The sequence below is a fragment of the Mytilus trossulus genome, chromosome 7 (genome assembly GCF_036588685.1).
Source record: "Mytilus trossulus isolate FHL-02 chromosome 7, PNRI_Mtr1.1.1.hap1, whole genome shotgun sequence".
NCBI classification, from domain to species: domain Eukaryota; kingdom Metazoa; phylum Mollusca; class Bivalvia; order Mytilida; family Mytilidae; genus Mytilus; species Mytilus trossulus.
The window spans coordinates 33,635,510-33,658,264 of record NC_086379.1 but is presented as its reverse complement, the minus strand read 5'-3'; the positions used below and the strand labels follow the sequence as shown (position 1 = coordinate 33,658,264).

At 33.5% G+C, this 22,755-nt stretch overlaps 1 protein-coding gene across 1 annotated transcript; it reads right to left on the bottom strand.

Moving 5' to 3' along the window:
* Positions 1-442: 442 nt before the first annotated feature.
* Positions 443-21,604, bottom strand: LOC134724977 (uncharacterized). The gene is made up of 4 exons (XM_063588411.1): positions 21,306-21,604; positions 13,042-13,176; positions 2,227-3,054; positions 443-1,488 (listed from the first exon to the last, which is right to left on the bottom strand). Exons 1-4 carry the CDS (start codon positions 21,337-21,339, stop codon positions 551-553), a joined length of 1,935 nt encoding a protein of 644 aa, XP_063444481.1. The 5' UTR covers positions 21,340-21,604; the 3' UTR covers positions 443-550.
* Between the last annotated feature and the right edge of the window lie 1,151 nt (positions 21,605-22,755).

Below are 22,755 nucleotides of genomic sequence, written 5' to 3'. Positions count from 1 at the left end.
TTTATATCTCGAAAACAGGCACACGAACCCTTCTTTTTTATGTTTTTATTTTGGTCACCAGGACCAAAATTCGATTTATGACTTCCGAGCAGCGGTATACTACTGTTGCCTTTATTGACAAATTTTTAAAGATGCGATATGATTGCCAATGAGCACACTTCTAACAGAGACCAATTGATATTTAAAAAAAAAAACTAAATGACTGTATAGACTATCAGAATGTAGCATGTTAAACTTTTTTTTTGCTGTTATAATGAAAATTATAAAAAATGAGTAAAAATGGACTAAACTCATCAGATACAAAAGAAAATGTTATGCAAAACTCTAATAGAAAGACCATGTAAAGACACAACGTACAGATCGCATTAGGTTATTTTTACAGTAATGCAAAGCTAATCCAATGCAAAAAAATATATATATTAAAGAATAATTATTGCATATATATATAGAAAATTGTATTAATGGTTATCGCCTACTATTCAAGATAGACACACTTTACATATTATATACTTTATCAATCAACTCTATAATTTTCAAATTTATTTAATGTTCACTGTGTATCAAATTTTTTTCTGTCATGATCTGTAAAAAATAGTTCCAGCACATCACTACATTCTAAAAAGCTAACAAATTTTGTCGGTAAATTATCTCTATTTATTTGTATAAATCTATGAAGATTCTGTCCGAATTGTTTCCTAATCGAATTTCTACACATTATTTTCAATGTTAAAGGTTTCTGGAAGTAATCATCTATTTTAGACTTTAAATTATCGCTCCATTTATGTCGATTTTCCCTCAATAGAATTTTGTCGTTTTCGGTTATGGTATGAGCACTCAATACTATAATGAGAATAAGGTCATCATTTCTGAACAAGTGACTAGCGCCCCGATCACAGATATACTGTATAAGAGTCATTTTAGTGTCAATGCTTAAATTAGCGTTTGCTCTAACAAATACATGTAACATTAACTTCCAATTTTCTGCCGTCTCCTGTCTTATCAAGAAATACTTCCAAGTTTCAGGTTGCAAATAAGGGTCGGCACCGCATAACAAAATTTCGTGCATTAAATCGTATCGACGCAGTCGCATTGTTGTGTAAAAAGGAGGTGTTCCATCACTGGCGTCATTCACGTCACGTCCAATTTCTAGTAATCGTCGGATCATATGATCATTACGCTGATTAATATTTAAAACCGAATTAAAAATGCTGATGGTTTCCGACTGATTTTCCAAAAAGCTGTGGGAACCAGATTCAGTAAGGAGATGTTCTATATCTTTATATTCGAAAATCTCAGCCCATTTTAAAGCACTAAGGTTTTTTAAACATGCGTTCACATCAAAATTTTTCTGTATAAGTAACTGTAATATTGGACTGGAATTATTCAGTACTGCGTCTATAATACATTCTGAATATTCTTTGTAATCTCTGGAATTTGGATGAAGTCGCGGTAAGTAATCGAGTATAGTTTTAATAACATCAATTTTACCTACAAAAAAAGGCAAATTCAATTATGCACTTGTCCAACAATAGCATATTATTCATAATTGTTTCCCTTTGAACAGAAATAGACTTAGTGAAAAATGACTTTTGGTATATGCATTTTAGTAATTTGCCTTTTAACAGTTATTATAACATGTTTATTCTTATATGTGGTGGAACCCAAATATTCTTGCAGGTGGCGAGACTTAGATAAACTATTGAATCTGAATCCAAATATGTTCACTCTCCTAACGTTTCAATAAATTTGGCGATTACTTTTTAAAGTACAGGTCCGTGTAAGAATCAGGCAAATCAAATAAAAACTGATAAGTCCATATACACGTAATATTGTGAAATGTTGTGAACTTTAAATTAAAGATCTTAAAACATGTTTCTACGTAGTTACACACTTGGCTTTTTGGTTTGAGCGTTCCTCTATAGAGGGTATTTCTAAGTTCATAAACATGCTTCGAACTTGCAAAATTCATAAAATGTTGTTCTCATCATCCACAGGCTTAATTAGTGTCAAATATTTAAGATACATGTATGTGTAAAAAGAAAGTTACGTCTATTTTTTTCTCTAATGTGTTTATCATGTAAGATTACGACGCACCCACGACGGACAAGATAACAACATGGAAAAATAGACGACATTAAAACTATATACATGATATATACTTTTAGACCCCCTCATATAGTTATGTCTTATAAAAATGAAAATGACAAATAAAATTAATAATCTTACCTTTTTTCACGGCTAACTTCACCTGAAGCGACGTAACTTTGAACTTGTGATACTTTAGCAAGACGTCTAGCGTCTCAGCATCACCTCGAAACACAGCGCTGTTTATCTCTGCTTTTAAAGTGGCAGAATCAAGTTTGACTCCTTTCTCCATTAAAAACAAAATACATGACGTTGCATGAGTAGAAAATGCCCCTTTGAGTGCTGCTTTTAATAATTGACGGTTTTTTGTACGATCAATATTGATGAATGTTTGTAATGCTGCAACTTTATCTAAACTAGCAATTCTGAATATCATCGGTACAGTATTACATTGTATGGGGTTTATGTGGAAGAACTTTTGTCGAAGTTTATCTTGTAGAAATTTTGGATTGTATTTGCTTAGTAATGAAGATATTTCTTCGTCTTCTGACAGAAGAGCAAGATATAAGGGAGAAAATCCATTTTGTAGAGTATACCATACAAATGACGGGAAAACGTATTCTGCTAGCACTGGAAGCATATCTCGAATAACTTTTGTCCTTTTATATATCACTGCAAGATGTATCCAATAAAATCCATACCCAAAGCCTTGTCGGTTTGATGTCGGTGTATTGTCCATACAATCTGTCGAATAATTATAGAATGCTGCATCTAATTCTTCGTCTGATACTTCAAGAACGTTTATATCTGGTTTGTTTTCTTCCAAAAGTATGTGCGGACAAACACCCGTAGCCACAGATTTTTCCAGACGATGTTTGATATTGTCATGCGGTTCACTGTTCTTTGGTAAAACGCAGTTTTCTAACTCAAATGAACAATCACAAGGCTTGTCATTTTTTACATATATATCTGAAAAATAAACACGGAATGATTAATTTCGTTGAAAAGATATATTTTTGTAATGGTGTACGAATATAGGTAATAACTACATTTATCGCTATTTTGTGCATTTTTCCTTCGATCTTTTTTGTGATAATTTTCATATCATGCTTCTCGCTTGAGATGGAAAAATTATCGCTAGAAACTAAGGAGACCACGTGGCGTTGCTAACGAAATTGACATTGAAATTGACAACGTCGTGATAGGTAAAATAGCGATAAACAGATTATCGTTGGTCATCTCAACTCGATTGCTTTTCTCACTTTCGCTGTTCCAGCTCAAGCGAGAAAATCAATCTCGTTGAGATATCTATAAGTACATGACTTTCGTATATGCGTACGTTTTTAACTGTGCATGGATCGCCAGGATTACTTGACTGTTATGCGTACGTTTATAATGTTTATAGAATTATCAAACTGACATGCGACATACAAAAAAACATAGTATATTTTTTTTACAAAACTAGTAGAAAGCTTTATGAATGACTTCAAGGTTTGCCAGTTCGTATCATATATATAGGGCACAACAAATATTATTTGCAAACATTCTGAACAGGGATCGCCACAGCTTACATATTTAAGAGTGGACATCCGACTTTGCATTTGTTGCACAACCCTTAGATTTCTTAGCCTGATTATTGATCTTTATCAATACTGACTGTAATTTTTAGATTATTTGAGAAAAGGTAGAAAAATAGTTTTTAATCAGAGTATTTTTGAAAGACCATGATAATTAGTTTTAATTTGCTTTCTCCCATTCAGGCCATACTCACGAATGTATGTATACAAGTTATGTTACTACACAAAGATCATGAAAATATATAACATTTTGTTTATTTTTATCAACAATTTGAATACATATTTCACTTGCTCCACCCTTAAAATTTCATTTATGTTTATCCCTTACAAGCAAAAATGGCTTCCTTCTTGATTGAAAATAAGCTTATGGAAGACTTATAGGTATTCTTGTTTGTTGACGGCCGTACGGTTGCCTAGTAGACTTGACTACATTCTCTTCATTTAAACTTTGGTGGATAGTTGTCTTACTAAGAGCATACATGTAAAACATCTCCTTATGTTCGTATTGTTACAATATGGAGATGATTGCCAATGAGACAATAATTCACCATACTAGACTAAAGATCACCAAAGGAACCATAAGCCACAATACCGCCATCCTATAAGCAGAACCGTAAATATAAGACTAAATATCACCAAAGGAACCATAAGCCACAATACCGCCATACTATAAGCAGAACCGTAAATATAAGACTGAATATCACAAAAGGAACCATAAGCAACAATACCGCCATCCTATAAGCAGAACCGTAAATATAAGACTAAAGATCACCAAAGGAACCATAAGCCACAATACCGCCATCCTATAAGCAGAACCGTAAATATAAGACTAAATATCACCAAAGGAACCATAAGCCACAATACCGCCATACTATAAGCAGAACCGTAAATATAAGACTGAATATCACAAAAGGAACCATAAGCAACAATACCGCCATCCTATAAGCAGAACCGTAAATATAAGACTAAAGATCACCAAAGGAACCATAAGCCACAATACCGCCATCCTATAAGCAGAACCGTAAATATAAGACTAAAGATCACCATTGGAAACATAAACCACAATACCGCCATCCTATAAGCAGAACCGTAAATATAAGACTAAAGATCACAAAAGGAACCATAAGCAACAATACCGCCATCCTATAAGCAGAACCGTAAATATAAGACTAAAGATCACCAAAGGAACAATAAGCCACACTACCGCCATCCTATAAGCAGAACCGTAAATATAAGACTAAAGATCATCAAAGGAACCATAAGCCACAATACCGCCATCCTATATAAGCAGAATCGTAAATATAAGACTAAAGATCACCAAAGAAACTATAAGCCACAATACCCGCCATCCTATAAGCAGAACCGTACATATAAGACTAAAGAACAAGAAGCGACAACCACTGAGACTGTTCTTTAAAAATTTTAAGTAAGTAGACTGAATTATTCATGATGGAGGGGCGAAAGATACCAAAGGGACAATCAAACTCATAGATTGAAACTAAACTGACAACGGTATGGCTAAAATATAAAAAAAAACAAAAAAAAACAAGACAAACAATAGTACACATGGCACAACATAGAAAACTAAACAATAAGCAACACAAAGCCCACAAAATAACAGGGGTGATCTCATGATTTACGATCAGTCTTAGTCGTAAGTTTTTTTTGTGAAACCGACTCTAGGCTCCTAGCGTTGAATTTGTACATATAGTATATCACGGGTTAAACATGTCTGTGAACCCAACTCTTCCCATATCATGAGACAGCGGTGCAACGACACATAATACGAACAAACTAAATAAAACTTCAATTATTTCAAAAGCATATGCAGATAAATATTCCTTTTTTGGTTATTTAACCTCGTATTGTATAAGCTGATCATTTAATCAAGGACAAACCCTGCCTCGAATACAGCTTGCTTATATTTAAACTTCGAATTTGTCATATCACGGGTTAAACATGTCTGTGAACCCAACTCTTCCCATATCATGAGACAGCGGTGCAACGACACATAATACGAACAAACTAAATAAAACTTCAATTATTTCAAAAGCATATGCAGATAAATATTCCTTTTTTGGTTATTTAACCTCGTATTGTATAAGCTGATCATTTAATCAAGGACAAACCCTGCCTCGAATACAGCTTGCTTATATTTAAACTTCGAATTTGTCTGTTTTTACAAATAAATAAAATCGACGATGGGTCAATGGCACTTGCTAAAGACTTATTATTAGCATTTAATTTTTAATGCTCTTAACTTGAAAGATTCAAACAATTATCAAACTGGTTGAATAGATCAGTCATACGTTAAATATTAAACGTTAATGCTTATTTAAACCAGATACATATTATATAAATACAAAATGTATTATTCACAATAAACTAAATGTCGAGGATAAGGCATATACCTTTGTTATTTCGTTCCTATTTAAAAAAAAATAATTCTAACATAAACCAAATTTAACGACTATAGTACAAAACTTCAAGGATTTACAAGGAATTTGAAACGAAATAATACATAATGACCTTAGCATATGTCTAGTCCGAAATATTTCGCATTCATTTGGTCAACATGGTACTAAATGATATTTTTCTCATGGTAAGAAATGGTAATTTTGGTAATAAATGGCACGGGAATGAAATGACAAATTTTTGATGAAATCAAACAAAGTTTAATTTTGGACCCTTTTGGCCCCCAATTCATAAACTGTTGTGACCAAAACTCCCCAAATCAATCCCTACCTTCCTTTTGTGGTCATAAACCTTGTGTTAAAATTTCATAGATTTCTGTTTACTTATACTTAAGTTATTGTGTGGAAACCAAGAACAATACTTATTTGGGCCCTTTTTGGCCCCTAATTCCTAAACTGTTGGGACCAAAACTCCCAAAATCAATCCCAGCCTTCCTTTTATAGTCATAAGCCTTGTGTTTAAATTCATGGATTTCTATTTACATTGTACTTGTACTAAAGCTAGAGTGCGAAAAACAAATGTCTTCGGACGACGACACAAACGTCATACCAATATAAGACCAAAATAAATTCAATTTTTGCGGTCGTATAAAATTCTAAATCCATGGCTAGATTCAGCATATTGAATAACTCCATTTATTCAATTTTTGTTGAAATCAAACAAAATTTAATTTTGGACCCCGATTTGGACCAACTTGAAAACTGGGCCCATAATTAACCAGATGTTCCTCAGGGCGCAGCTTTATACGACCGCAGAGGTTGAACACTGAACGGTTGGGGCAAGTATGGACACAACATTCAAGCTGGATTCAGCTCTAAATTTGGATTGTGATTAAATAGTTGACACAACATAGGTTTCCTACACAGAATGAATGTGGTCTAATGAACTTAAAATTTTTGTTTTGCCTTTGAGCAATTCACTATGCTGTTGAATATTAATCCTCTCAAAAAAATGTTTGAAAATTTTTCTTTTTGTTTATGAAATTTCAAATGAGAAAAATTGAACCCTCCCCCCCCCCCCCAAGTTTTTTCACATCCCCCTATCCTTTACTCCAAAACCGATCTCACTTCAAATTTCTAATGGAATTTGCAACAATAATCACTCATTTAAATACATCATAAAATATCAAAATGTAAAAAAAGTGCTTGTTATCACTGAATGGTAAAGATTGTTTTAATTTATCAGTTGGTAGTAAAAGTGAATATACATTGTATATTGTATAAAACATTGATTTCAGTTGATTCAACTACTATTCTGGACAAAGAAAGATAACTCCAATTGAAATTTCTTGCTATGGCACAATATTGTGCAATTAGATATTTCTTTCTATTGCGCAATACTGTGCAATTGAAAATACTTGCTATTGCACACTACTGTGCAATTGAAAATTTCTTGCTATTGCACAATACTGTGCAATTGAAGATTTCTTGTTATTGCTGAGTACTGTGCAATTGAAAATTTCTTGCTATTGCACAATACTTAACATAATAATTTTAGATCCTGATTTGGACCAACTTGAAAATTGGGCCCATAATCAAACATGTAAGTACATGTTTGGATTCAGCATATCAAAGAACCCCAAGAATTCATTTTTTGTTAAAATCTAAGTTTAATTTTGGACCCTTTAAATTTCATAGATTTCTATCTACTTATACTAAAGTTATGGTGCGAAAACCAAGAAAAATGCTTATTTGGGTCCCTTTTAGGCCCCTAATTCCTAATCTGTTAGGACCTAAACTCCCAAAATCAATACCAACCTTCCTTTTGTGGTCATAAACATTGTGTTAAAATTTCATTGATTTCTATTTACTTTAACTAAAGTTATTGTGCGAAAAACAAGAATAATGCTTATTTGGGCCCTTTTTTGGCCCCTAATTCCTAAACTATTGAAACCAAAACTCCCAAAATCAATCACAACCTTTCTTTTATGGTCATCAACCTTGTGTCAAAATTTCATAGATTTTTATTAACTTAAACTAAAGTTATAGTGCGAAAACCAAGAAAATGCTTATTTGGGCCCTTTTTTTGGCCCCTAATTCCTAAAATATTGGGACCAAAACTCCCAAAATCAATCCCAACCTTCCTTTTGTGGTCATAAACCTTGTGTTAAAATTTCATAGATTTCTATAAATAGCTCTTCTATGAAAACTAACTAGTTCAGCTTTATGAAATTTATATCCGGAGATTAGGCAGGTATTACTGTTTCCAGAAATATTAAAAATATTCTTTAACTTTTCATAATAATTTCAAATAATGATACAAATATTACCAAAACGTCAAAAATATGCGTGTCAGACGTAACAAATTATTCGCAAAATAACTGTTGCGGGAATTTTTGTGGTCTAATAAAAAGTTTAAAATCCGCGAAAATTCGCATAAATGATAAAAGTCTAATATAATTTATGACGCCACTGCTGTTTTTTGTGTTGACCGAACGGTAAAAAATCATTTTTTCAAAAATGAATACAGTGATATGCAGTGAAGTTTAGCATTTGATAGTTCATTGATAACATTCTGGCGTATCATAAACAAACAACTTGTAACGTCTCATTTCATTGGCCGAAAGATTTAAATACAACAGCAATGTAGTCAGTCTGCACGTGAATTGACACAGGTGACCGACAATGGAATTTACTATATGTTACTACGAACGTAAAAACAATGATTTGTATAGTTTACAAACCTTTGGCCAAAAGATTTAAATAAATGTTTGGTTAACTTCAAATAGTGGGGTCGAAATAGTAAACTGATATTCTAAGTTCTTTATGCATGCAGCAACTCAATTATCTTGTACCCGGCATGATGAGAAATATAAGGATAAAGTAAAATACATGTGCCGCTTTTATACGGATGAATAAAAGAACCACTTTTAATTTCTTTCATACCTACGATAGGTTATTATCCTTACAATGTCGTAGTCACTTATAAAGTATTTCATAATACTGATCCCGCTTTACAATAATTAATGATGGGTTGCACTGACATTCCTCTTTTATTATTTTCATGCTAAAAACACACAGTAGCTACCATAAAAGGAGAAAGTTGTCCCCCAAAGATAGAAACAAAATAACTCTAATTGTATCATTTGTGCACCTGAATGAATTCAGTGAAGATTATTTCTTTCGCATGTTTGGAACTAAATAAATATTAATACTTGTGAGAAATGTCGTAATTTATAAGGAACAACTCCCGTTTGAATTGTTTTACATTGTTATTTCGGGGCCTTTTATAGCTGACTATGCGGTATGGACTTTGCTCATTATTGAAAGCCGTACGGTGACCTATAGTGGTTAAATTTCTGTGTCATTGTGGTCTCTTGTGGAGAGTTGTCTCATTGGCAATCATACCACATCTTCTTTTTTTTACATATATTAAATGTACTGTTTTCGAGTATGAATGGGTGAATATTTATTTTTTAAATTTATACTGTAAGAATAGAGTTGCATAACATTGTTGAACAATCCGCTAAAATATATGTAGTATGTATTCGTATTTAAAATAAAATACAAAACGAAACGTGTATGATAAACTGATAAAAAAAAATATCAAGAAATTAAGGATGACTAAATGTATGACTTTGTACAAGATGAAACTCACCTTTTTATTAATACATTTAAATGATTTAATGAATACAGACATTGTTTGTTTCTATTTACATAGATATAGGAAGATGTGGTGTTAGTGCCCATGGTGCCAATAAGACAACTCTCCATCCAAATAACAATTTATAAAAGTAAACCATTATAGGTCAACGTACGGCCTTCAATATGGAGCCTTGGCTCACACTGAACAACAAGCTATAAAGGGCCCCAAAATTACTAGTGTAAAACCATTCAAACGGGAAAATCAACGGTTTAATATCTACAATATATAATTTACGTTCGTTTTCAACCGAGAATAGTAAAACCTCATGAATTATATCGTTTGTATAAACTTCATTTAATTATCCGCTGTTCCATGATTGGCCATCTCCATTTTTTCTTAACAAAGCGTGTTACATGTTATGAATTTACTTACAATTTCGGGATTTAATTTTTTTCTTCAAGTTAATGGAATCAGAAAAAAAAACTATTCTATGAAGAATACCTAAAACTTGGCAAATAATATGAAAAGTGTTTGTAGTAAATTATACAGTTTCATTTTTCAAGTACAACGTTAATCCATCGAGTCCATTGAGTAAAAGACAAGGCAGGATAAGCAACTTGGGTGTGTCAATGAAGAAAAAAAATGTGAATTGATTTTTTTTTTATCCTACATCAAACTTTTGATGTCGTCCCTTGATTAAGAGGAGATATTTAAATTTAATATTTTAACTGTTAAGATTTTAAAGTTTAAACTTTACTACCAATTAATTGCAGAAAATTATGACACAAATGAATTTCACATGCACATTTATAAAGCTAGAATTGTGATTAGAATCATGTATGCGAATACGACGATAGAAGCTTTAGACGACCTTGACCAGCTACGTGAATATTAATCAGTCCATTCAACGTTAACGTACGTGTGTTCTATTTTTGCAGGTGTGAGGAAGGTTTGAATTGACCAATGAAAACGATCGTTCCTTAGAGAGTTAATCTAATAAAGTTTGTTTGTCTGATTATGTCGCACGACCCTTCGCGAAGCTTGGCCGCAGTTGGGTATAATCCTCGCCATGGTCAGGTTTCTGAAAATGGTAAGCTATCAAAATTTATCGCTTTTTAAAATATCAGATGATATAAAATTTTGGTATTATAAATTATTCCTACAAATGTGCTTAGATAGACCATTTCAAATCTGGAATTTTACAGCACTCGCACCACAAATAAAAACGCATTGGCCTCGGGAAAATGTCTTGCAAGATTGTCAAATGTCGAATTTCGCCGCTTTTTACAAAAACACTGTCAGTTTCAACGTCATTTTATTGAATTTTCAATTTGTAGCATCTAAAACAGTGCTTTTTCGTAATTTTGCTTTCACCTCACAATACGATAACATACTTTTTGATAAGCTGTTAAGTCGAAATGACTTCGTTTTTTAACAAATCAAATGTCTTGCAAGTTTGTCCACTGAGCAATTTTCTTACGTTTTGAACGTTTTCGATTCGGGACGCTATACATATATGTATTTTCAAACTATTTCTAAAAGTTTGTTCTTTGTTTTGTTGTTAAACACCACATCATGTATAAGCGACATTTGTTGTATTTTATTGACCTGTCATCAAAGGTAGGAGAAGCCTGACATCAGGCGTCCTTAAGTTAAAATAGTTGCAATAACTGTTGATTAGCATCGGAGTCGAACAAATCTCGCCACGAGCGTATCTTAAAATTACCATGCTTTTTATCACTTTATATGAACTCATTAGGCCAATCATCCTCCTAGTCCATCGAATTTGAAAGCAGTTCGTATTATCATATGATGTGTAAACGATATTTCATTGTTTTTAAATAACAAGTACGGTTCTATTTTATGTTTTAAGATCAGAGGACAAAACAAAATAACCAAATTACAAATTTCGAAAATAGATAGAATCATAGAAACCACGATAAGAACTGCAATATATAAAAGTAGTTATAATCAAATAGAAAATGAACAATTATCTAAAATGAAAAAAAAACAACATATGGTAATTTGTCAATAAATAGGTAAAATATTAATTACAGAACAGCTAGATGAATTTCAAATCCGAGACGGAGAGAATTAAATATTGTAAATTGATAAAGAAACTAAAAAGAAAAGAGCAAAAAAATAAAAGTTACAATAAATATAAAGAAAAAGACAACACAAGCCGAATGAGAAGTCCGAAAAGTTCATTTGCTTGCGTATCTACCAGTAGCAAATATTTCGAACATATTCAAGACTTTGAAGTATCCATATCGATCAAAAATGATTACAATCAAAGCGAACAAAGTATACTCGATTACCGACGTAAAACGTCAAATTTTAACGTTACCAATTGGGACGCAATATTGTGCGTAACGTCATCATGACCCAAAACAAATCAATTTTTGCGGTCGTATAAAAAGCACATACGATAGCAGTTCAACTGTCTGTGTTGAATATTTATTCATTTTATTTTTAATTTTTAACATTTATGGCGTAATGAAAAACTGTCAATGCTGTATACGTTATAAATGCGGCGTTCACACATGACCGATGCTGGCTCCCGTTTGATATCATATAGCGCTAAGACACGAAAAGTGAAAAAACAGTCGTATACGTACATAATAGATAACTATGACTCGGGCATGTCTCGAAGAAGTTGACCAAGCATCCCTGACAGTTAGGTGCATCCCGTTACATGTATTCGGGGGAACTCAGTCGAATTTGAGCAGTCGAATTACACTTATAACGATGTCGTGATAGATTCTGCAGTATCGGATCAAAATCGTAACAATGTTCTGTGGTTTAGACGGTGCCCTCTGGAACGTGAATGATCTGGAAGAATTTTTTGTTGATATTTTTTTGGCAGCTTGAGTCCAGATTGCATCCAGATTTTGCTGAATGCAAAATGTATTTGTTCCGGAGTTTATATTCGGCAATAATAACCACGGGAGATTCCGGACGAGTACAGAACAAGATACTAATGCGTCCAGACAAAACCGTTCCCAATGCGGAACAGACTGTAATAGTTTTGACTTTGACAAAGTACCAGGATAAGGCTTACCGAAAAAACATGATATGGATAATCATACTGTCATGTGACAATAGTACACTGATAAGGCCTACCGGATAACATCACATAATTAGTATGAATACTGTCATGTGCACAAGTACAGTAATAAGGCTGCCGAGTAGCAAACTATGAACACTGTCATCTTACAGAAGTACAATATGATATGATCTGACATGGCCTATCAAATAACATAGTATGGATACTGTCATGTGACAAAAGTAAAATCATCATGATCATAAAAAGGCTTACCGAAAAACATAACAGTAGTAATCATTTGTGGAGATGATTTCATAATTTGTATAACATCGTCATCTGTTGCATCCCTTAATGTTTTGAACCAATCATATTGTTCTTGGCGTGACACTCTGTTTATATGTATCCATTCTGAAAAAAAGATAATAAATTGAATAAAAAGTTTAAAAGAGTCCTAACTCCTTTCCAAATGCAAATAAAGGAATACAGTGTACAACAATGGCCCTATAACATTACACATACAATTGACATGCACAAGCAAAAATATCAATATGTATTATAACTATCATCATAAACATGATAAATTAAAAAGAACCTGGGATTTGTGATTGGATCCCAAATTCGTTGATAGTTAGCTAAAGGGCGTCAAAATGTTTGTTGGGAGAATGTATGTGAAGTTAGCAGCCGGTTCGTTATTCGATATTCGATATTCAATATCCAACCGGCTGCTAGCAGTCGGTTGGATATTCAAAAATTTGTTGAAAATCTTGAAAAAAAAGAAATACTTGATAACATTAAAAACATGATTATCATAGTTATAATGACTGATAAGATACGTAGGAAATCGTAAAATGACCTCTCCAAGCTGTTGTAAGTTCTCGTTGTCCTCGAATATAAACCCATTTCTATGTTGCATATTTGTCTTTATATAATATAGATTGTTGTCAATAAAACAACTTCAAAGTTTTACTTTTATACATGATATTTCTTTAAACAAAAAGAAAAACCACTAACTCTAGAAAACATTATGAATTATAAATAGAAATATTTATGGAATGCCCAAAAAAGAAATATATAGACAAGTGAAAACCTATCTGAGACCGCTTAAATGAGTGTGAGACCCCCCTGGTCATTCAATGTTCATAAAATTTAATTAAATTATAGACTCTGTATATATAAAGGTTGTAGTAGAAGGATTTCCCAGAATATTGTTATATTCGATATCTATGGAGGGCTTATATTGTCACTTTTCAGTTAAAAATTATCAAAATTTTAGGACAAAGGGCACAGGACAATGGTGATAGCCCCCTGATCGTTCAATCTGCCTAATATTAAGCAGACATCTAGTCAATAGGTAGACTACAAACGTGACTAAAAGGAATTTGGGTACACTTCCTGTCTTTCATGTTTACGTAGCGCCCAAAGTGCCAGTTGGATATTCAAAATATACAGTGAAAACCTACCTGAGACCGCTTAAATGAGTGTGAGACCCCCCTGGTCATTCAATGTTCATAAAATTTAATTAAATTATAGACTCTGTATATATAAAGGTTGTAGTAGAAGGATTTCCCAGAATATTGTTATTTTCGATATCTATGGAGGGCTTATATTGTCACTTTTCAGTTAAAAATTATCAAAATTTTAGGACAAAGGGCACAGGGCAATGGTGATAGCCCCCTGATCGTTCAATCTACCTAATATTAAGCAGACATCTAGTCAATAGGTAGACTACAAACGTGACTAAAAGGAATTTGGGTACACTTCCTGTCTTTCATGTTTACGTAGCGCCCAAAGTGCCAGTTGGATATTCAAAATATACAGTGAAAACCTACCTGAGACCGCTTAAATGAGTGTGAGACCCCCCTGGTCATTCAATGTTCACAAAATTTAATTAAATTATAGACTCTGTATATATAAAGGTTGTAGTAGAAGGATTTCCCAGAATATTGTTATTTTCGATATCTATGGAGGGCTTATATTGTCACTTTTCAGTTAAAAATTATCAAAATTTTAGGACAAAGGGCACAGGGCAATGGTGATAGCCCCCTGATCGTTCAATCTGCCTAATATTAAGCAGACATCTAGTCAATAGGTAGACTACACACGTGACTAAAAGGAATTTGGGTACACTTCCTGTCTTTCATGTTTACGTAGCGCCCAAAGTGCCAGTTGGATATTCAAAATATACAGTGAAAACCTATCTGAGACCGCTTAAATGAGTGTGAGATCCCCCTGGTCATTCAATGTTCATAAAATTTAATTAAATTATAGACTCTGTATATATAAAGGTTGTAGTAGAAGGATTTCCCAGAATATTGTTATATTCGATATCTATGGAGGGCTTATATTGTCACTTTTCAGTTAAAAATTATCAAAATTTTAGGACAAAGGGCACAGGGCAATGGTGATAGCCCCCTGATCGTTCAATCTGCCTAATATTAAGCAGACATCTAGTCAATAGGTAGACTACAAATGTGACTAAAAGGAATTTGGGTACACTTCCTGTCTTTCATGTTTACGTAGCGCCCAAAGTGCCAGTTGGATATTCAAAATATACAGTGAAAACCTACCTGAGACCGCTTAAATGAGTGTGAGAACCCCCTGGTCATTCAATGTTCATAAAATTTAATTAAATTATAGACTCTGTATATATAAAGGTTGTAGTAGAAGGATTTCCCAGAATATTGTTATTTTCGATATCTATGGAGGGCTTATATTGTCACTTTTCAGTTAAAAATTATCAAAATTTTAGGACAAAGGGCACAGGGCAATGGTGATAGCCCCCTGATCGTTCAATCTGCCTAATATTAAGCAGACATCTAGTCAATAGGTAGACTACACACGTGACTAAAAGGAATTTGGGTACACTTCCTGTCTTTCATGTTTACGTAGCGCCCAAAGTGCCAGTTGGATATTCAAAATATACAGTGAAAACCTATCTGAGACCGCTTAAATGAGTGTGAGACCCCCCTGGTCATTCAATGTTCATAAAATTTAATTAAATTATAGACTCTGTATATATAAAGGTTGTAGTAGAAGGATTTCCCAGAATATTGTTATATTCGATATCTATGGAGGGCTTATATTGTCACTTTTCAGTTAAAAATTATCAAAATTTTAGGACAAAGGGCACAGGGCAATGGTGATAGCCCCCTGATCGTTCAATCTGCCTAATATTAAGCAGACATCTAGTCAATAGGTAGACTACAAACGTGACTAAAAGGAATTTGGGTACACTTCCTGTCTTTCATGTTTACGTAGCGCCCAAAGTGCCAGTTGGATATTCAAAATATACAGTGAAAACCTACCTGAGACCGCTTAAATGAGTGTGAGACCCCCCTGGTCATTCAATGTTCATAAAATTTAATTAAATTATAGACTCTGTATATATAAAGGTTGTAGTAGAAGGATTTCCCAGAATATTGTTATTTTCGATATCTATGGAGGGCTTATATTGTCACTTTTCAGTTAAAAATTATCAAAATTTTAGGACAAAGTGCACAGGGCAATGGTGATAGCCCCCTGATCGTTCAATCTGCCTAATATTAAGCAGACATCTAGTCAATAGGTAGACTACAAACGTGACTAAAAGGAATTTGGATACACTTCCTGTCTTTCATGTTTACGTAGCGCCCAAAGTGCCAGTTGGATATTCAAAATATACAGTGAAAACCTACCTGAGACCGCTTAAATGAGTGTGAGACCCCCCTGGTCATTCAATGTTCACAAAATTTAATTAAATTATAGACTCTGTATATATAAAGGTTGTAGTAGAAGGATTTCCCATAATATTGTTATTTTCGATATCTATGGAGGGCTTATATTGTCACTTTTCAGTTAAAAATTATCAAAATTTTAGGACAAAGGGCACAGGGCAATGGTGATAGCCCCCTGATCGTTCAATCTGCCTAATATTAAGCAGACATCTAGTCAATAGGTAGACTACACACGTGACTAAAAGGAATTTGGGTACACTTCCTGTCTTTCATGTTTACGTAGCGCCCAAAGTGCCAGTTGGATATTCAAAATATACAGTGAAAACCTATCTGAGACCGCTTAAATGAGTGCGAGATCCCCCTGGTCATTCAATGTTCATAAAATTTAATTAAATTATAGACTCTGTATATATAAAGGTTTTGTATCTACCTATTGACTAAATGTCTGTCAAATATTAGAAAGATTGAGAGATCAGGGGGCTCTCACCATTACCCTGTGCCCTTTGTCCTAAAATTTTGACATTTTTCGACTGAAAAGTGAAAATCTTAGCCCTCCGTAGATATGGAAGATAACGTTATTCTGGTAAATCCATCTAATACAACCTTTATATATACAGAGTCAATGATTTGGTTGAATTTTATGGACATTGAAAGACCCGGGGGGTCTCAACCTCATTTAAGCGGTCTCGGGTAGGTTTTCGCTATATATTTTGAATATCCAACTGGCACTTTGGGCGCTCCGTAAACATAGAAGACAGGAAGTGTACTCAAATTCCTTTTAGTCACGTTTGTATCTACCTATTGACTAAATGTCTGTCAAATATTTGAAAGATTGAGAGATCAGGGGGCTCTCATCATTACCCTGTGCCCTTTGTCCTAAAATTTTGACATTTTTCGACTGAAAAGTGACAATCTTAGCCCTCCGTAGATATGGAAGATAACGTTATTCTGGTAAATCCATCTAATACAACCTTTATATATACAGAGTCAATGATTTGGTTGAATTTTATGGACATTGAAAGACCCGGGGGGTCTCAACCTCATTTAAGCGGTCTCGGGTAGGTTTTCGCTATATATTTTGAACATCCAACTGGCACTTTGGGCGCTCCGTAAACATAGAAGACAGGAAGTGTACTCAAATTCCTTTTAGTCACGTTTGTATCTTCCTATTGACTAAATGTCTGTCAAATATTTGAAAGATTGAGAGATCAGGGGGCTCTCATCATTACCCTGTGCCCTTTGTCCTAAAATTTTGACATTTTTCGACTGAAAAGTGACAATCTTAGCCCTCCGTAGATATGGAAGATGACGTTATTCTGGTAAATCCATCTAATACAACCTTTATATATACAGAGTCAATGATTTGGTTGAATTTTATGGACATTGAAAGACCCGGGGGGTCTCAACCTCATTTAAGCGGTCTCGGGTAGGTTTTCGCTATATATTTTGAATATCCAACTAGCACTTTGGGCGCTCCGTAAACATAGAAGACAGGAAGTGTACTCAAATTCCTTTTAGTCACGTTTGTATCTACCTATTGACTAAATGTCTGTCAAATATTTGAAAGATTGAGAGATCAGGGGGCTCTCATCATTACCCTGTGCCCTTTGTCCTAAAATTTTGACATTTTTCGACTGAAAAGTGACAATCTTAGCCCTCCGTAGATATGGAAGATGACGTTATTCTGGTAAATCCATCTAATACAACCTTTATATATACAGAGTCAATGATTTGGTTGAATTTTATGGACATTGAAAGACCCGGGTGGTCTCAACCTCATTTAAGCGGTCTTGGGTAGGTTTTCGCTATATATTTTGAATATCCAACTGGCACTTTGGGCGCTCCGTAAACATAGAAGACAGGAAGTGTACTCAAATTCCTTTTAGTCACGTTTGTATCTACCTATTGACTAAATGTCTGTCAAATATTTGAAAGATTGAGAGATCAGGGGGCTCTCATCATTACCCTGTGCCCTTTGTCCTAAAATTTTGACATTTTTCGACTGAAAAGTGACAATCTTAGCCCTCCGTAGATATGGAAGATAACGTTATTCTGGTAAATCCATCTAATACAACCTTTATATATACAGAGTCAATGATTTGGTTGAATTTTATGGACATTGAAAGACCCGGGGGGTCTCAACCTCATTTAAGCGGTCTCGGGTAGGTTTTCGCTATATATTTTGAATATCCAACTGGCACTTTGGGCGCTCCGTAAACATAGAAGACAGGAAGTGTACTCAAATTCCTTTTAGTCACGTTTGTATCTACCTATTGACTAAATGTCTGTCAAATATTAGAAAGATTGAGAGATCAGGGGGCTCTCACCATTACCCTGTGCCCTTTGTCCTAAAATTTTGACATTTTTCGACTGAAAAGTGACAATCTTAGCCCTCCGTAGATATGGAAGATGACGTTATTCTGGTAAATCCATCTAATACAACCTTTATATATACAGAGTCAATGATTTGGTTGAATTTTATGGACATTGAAAGACCCGGGGGGTCTCAACCTCATTTAAGCGGTCTTGGGTAGGTTTTCGCTATATATTTTGAATATCCAACTGGCACTTTGGGCGCTCCGTAAACATAGAAGAAAGGAAGTGTACTCAAATTCCTTTTAGTCACGTTTGTATCTACCTATTGACTAAATGTCTGTCAAATATTAGAAAGATTGAGAGATCAGGGGGCTCTCACCATTACCCTGTGCCCTTTGTCCTAAAATTTTGACATTTTTCGACTGAAAAGTGACAATCTTAGCCCTCCGTAGATATGGAAGATGACGTTATTCTGGTAAATCCATCTAATACAACCTTTATATATACAGAGTCAATGATTTGGTTGAATTTTATGGACATTGAAAGACCCGGGGGGTCTCAACCTCATTTAAGCGGTCTCGGGTAGGTTTTCGCTATATATTTTGAATATCCAACTGGCACTTTGGGCGCTCCGTAAACATAGAAGACAGGAAGTGTAGTCAAATTCCTTTTAGTCACGTTTGTATCTACCTATTGACTAAATGTCTGTCAAATATTAGAAAGATTGAGAGATCAGGGGGCTCTCACCATTACCCTGTGCCCTTTGTCCTAAAATTTTGACATTTTTCGAATGATTTTTTTTTGTTTTTTTGGCTTTCCATCTATATTTCTATTTATAGTTATAAATATTTCTAGAGTTATGGGTTTTTTCTTTTTGTCTTAAGAAATATTATACACAAAAGTACATCTTTGAAGTGGTTTTATTGACAAAACTCTATATTACATATAGACAAATATGTAACATGAAAAAGGGTTTATATTCGAGGACAACGAGAAATTACGACGAGAAATTACGACAGCTTGAAAAGGTCATTTAACGATTTCCTATAGCTAGTACGTATTTTATCAGTCTTTTTAAATATGAAAATCATGCTTTTTATGTGATCAAGTATTTAATTTTCTTATAATTTTTTTCACTAAATTTTGAATATCAAACCGGCTGCTAGCAGCCGATTGGATATTGAATATCGAATAACGAATAACGAACCGGCTGCTAACTTCACATACATGTTGGGAGACAGGTTTTTTTGACAGTAATTTAAGTATTTCAATCATTTCCACACAGGAACTTTTTTCTATACATGACGGAAGGTCCACTTTCCGTATATAGAAAAATAGAGCATAAATAAGCCCGTTAGTTTTCTCGTTTGAATTGCCTTGCTCATTGTTGCAGGCCGTACGGTGACCTATAAATGTTAATTTCTGTGTCATTTTGATCTCTTGTTGACAGTTGTGTCATTGGCAATAACACCACATCTTCTTTTTTTACCTGAATATTCATTTAACACTGGCTTTTAATGAACAAACAATACATGCAAAGCTATTGCTACATGTTTAAAGGGAATGTTGATATTATTAATTTTGAAGTCCTCAACTTTATCTCGAAACCCTGTGTTGGTTATATCGTTTAGATCATGAATCCTCTGTGTTTAAAAGCAACATTATTTCATCTGGCAAGGAATTAATGAAAGAATAAAATATTATTTGTCTTTATTTTTATTTTTTATCAAACAAAGAATCATTAAATTATTCATAATCCCTGAAATCATATTAGGGAATTTGTAGAATATTTATTAAAATGTTCAGTGATTATGTAAAATCACTGGTCATTTTCAGGGATTATATATAATTACTAATGATTTTAGTGATTCTACATATTCCCTGAAAAATCAGGGATTCTACATAATCCCTGATTATACAAATTCACTGTAACATATATATATATATATAGATAGAGAGAGAGAGACTGCGAGAGACGCCCTTCCAAATTATGTATAGAAACGACATGAACAAGTGCCACAGTCTCTCCTATTGAATATGACGAAGAAAAATATAAGCAGACTGAAAAAGTGTATAATTCTTGGTCCCGATACTCCTGTAATGTGCTCCCCTCTAAAACGAATTCAGAAAGTATAGACATAAAAAATGATGGTAAAAAAATACTGCAAACCAACTAGGTGAAATATTATGCATCGTAATATGTTTTTGGTACAATTTAAAAAAAAATGATGGTTCCAGCTTCTGTATTTGTTCATGTTGTAATATAATTGCCAGATCGTTGACACTTAATTTATAGTTTCTACATATACACGCTTTAAAAATGGCTTACATATATATATGCTGTCGGGTTTTTTTTGTTATGTCGTTGGGTTTCTTTTGTATCGGCGTGGTGATAATCTAAACAACTTAAATCACACAAATTTATACATGACATAAACAGGTACATTTTTGTACATGTGTGTACACAATATTAACATAAACAATAATTTAAAATAAATGTTTGTTTACCTTTTTGTTTTTCATGGCTGTAAGTTGTTCCCATTGTAAGATCTTAACACACAACTATTGATCTACGTTAAATATGTAACTGACCACTCGGTGGATTTTCTACCTTTAACATATATATATATTATATATATATAATTCCTATAAATAACGATGACCTGTTGGTAAATGCGTCAATAAGATAAACGTCATAACGTGCTAAAAAATGACCCTATAGATCTATATATTTATTGCGCGTACTATCTGCAACAAACAAATGTTACTTGCAAGTTCATGATCAAATATATATGTACTAGGTTTTATAAATCCATGTCTTTTAAATTTTGGGGATTCCGTCATTTATGAAAATAAATTTAGAATATATCACTTCAGCATCATCAAATTAATAGACCATTGTTTTCATTATCGGTTGATGTGTTAATTTGTAAGTGATGTATATTGTCACATTTATATGCCAAAGAAAATTATTCATCGACGGAACGAAGGTTAATAGCAATTTAGACGTCAGCCCTATTTCCGGCTTCTTTTGATATATTTTAGGCGGAAAAAATACGTATATTTAGGGGATATTTTAATGAATTTATTTATTAGGGCGCGAGTGTAAATATAGATCATAAACATTTGTAAACTTCACATCTTCCGTTTCTATTTTGTGACTTGAAACTAATGAATCGCATGAGGTCATATTTTGTCTGAATGATCCTGTCACATTTATATGGAATTCGAATGCCGTAGACTTACTGCCTTATGAATGATACTTCATTCTTAGTCATGCTGAGGTTTTTCTGTATCATTGTCTATTATGATGAGCTTTATTTTTCTCTATTATGATGAGCTTTTTCTTTATTGTGATGAGCTTTTCTCTATTATGATGAGCTTTTTCTTTATAATGATGAGCTTTTATTATGATGAGCTTTTTCCCTATTATGATGAGCTTTTTCTCTCTTATGATGAGCTTTTTCTTTATTATGATGAGCCTTTTCCTTATTATGATGAGCTTTTTCTTTATTATGATGAGGTTTTTCTTTATTATGATGAGCCTTTTCTCAATTATGATTCGCTGTTTCTTTATTTCTCAATTATGATGAGATGATGAGCGGTTATAAGGGAATCATTGGAAATTAAGAGAATTAAGATCAAACTCAAAGAAAAATGGCAGAATCAGAAATATTGAAAGTTCTTTGGAATGTTGGCTTGCTCTATGTGCGGGAAATGTTTGATAAAGAAAAAATAACACAAAATGATGTTAGCATGCTTTCAAAACATGAAGTTTCAACTGGAATATCTAGGAGTTATCATTCTAGCGCATATGATGACACTGTGAAGGTAATGCATCAAGCATGTAAACATGAAACCTGTGAAAACTGATAGTTTGGATGGCCATCCAAAATACCGTGTCGACCAAAATGTACCGCTCTGTGTGCGGGAAATGTTTGATAAAGAAAAGATAACA

What these genes read in the sequence shown, in the direction of transcription:
- LOC134724977 (XM_063588411.1), bottom strand. Translation starts at nt 21,339, where the DNA reads ATGGGAACAACTTACAGCCATGAAAAACAAAAAG. An exon ending in CAGCCATGAAAAACAAAAAG is followed by an intron (nt 13,177 to 21,305) that starts GTAAACAAACAT and finishes TCTTTTTTTCAG; the next exon opens with AATGGATACATATAAACAGA. An exon ending in GAAGTTAGCCGTGAAAAAAG is followed by an intron (nt 1,489 to 2,226) that starts GTAAGATTATTA and finishes CTTTTTTTGTAG; the next exon opens with GTAAAATTGATGTTATTAAA.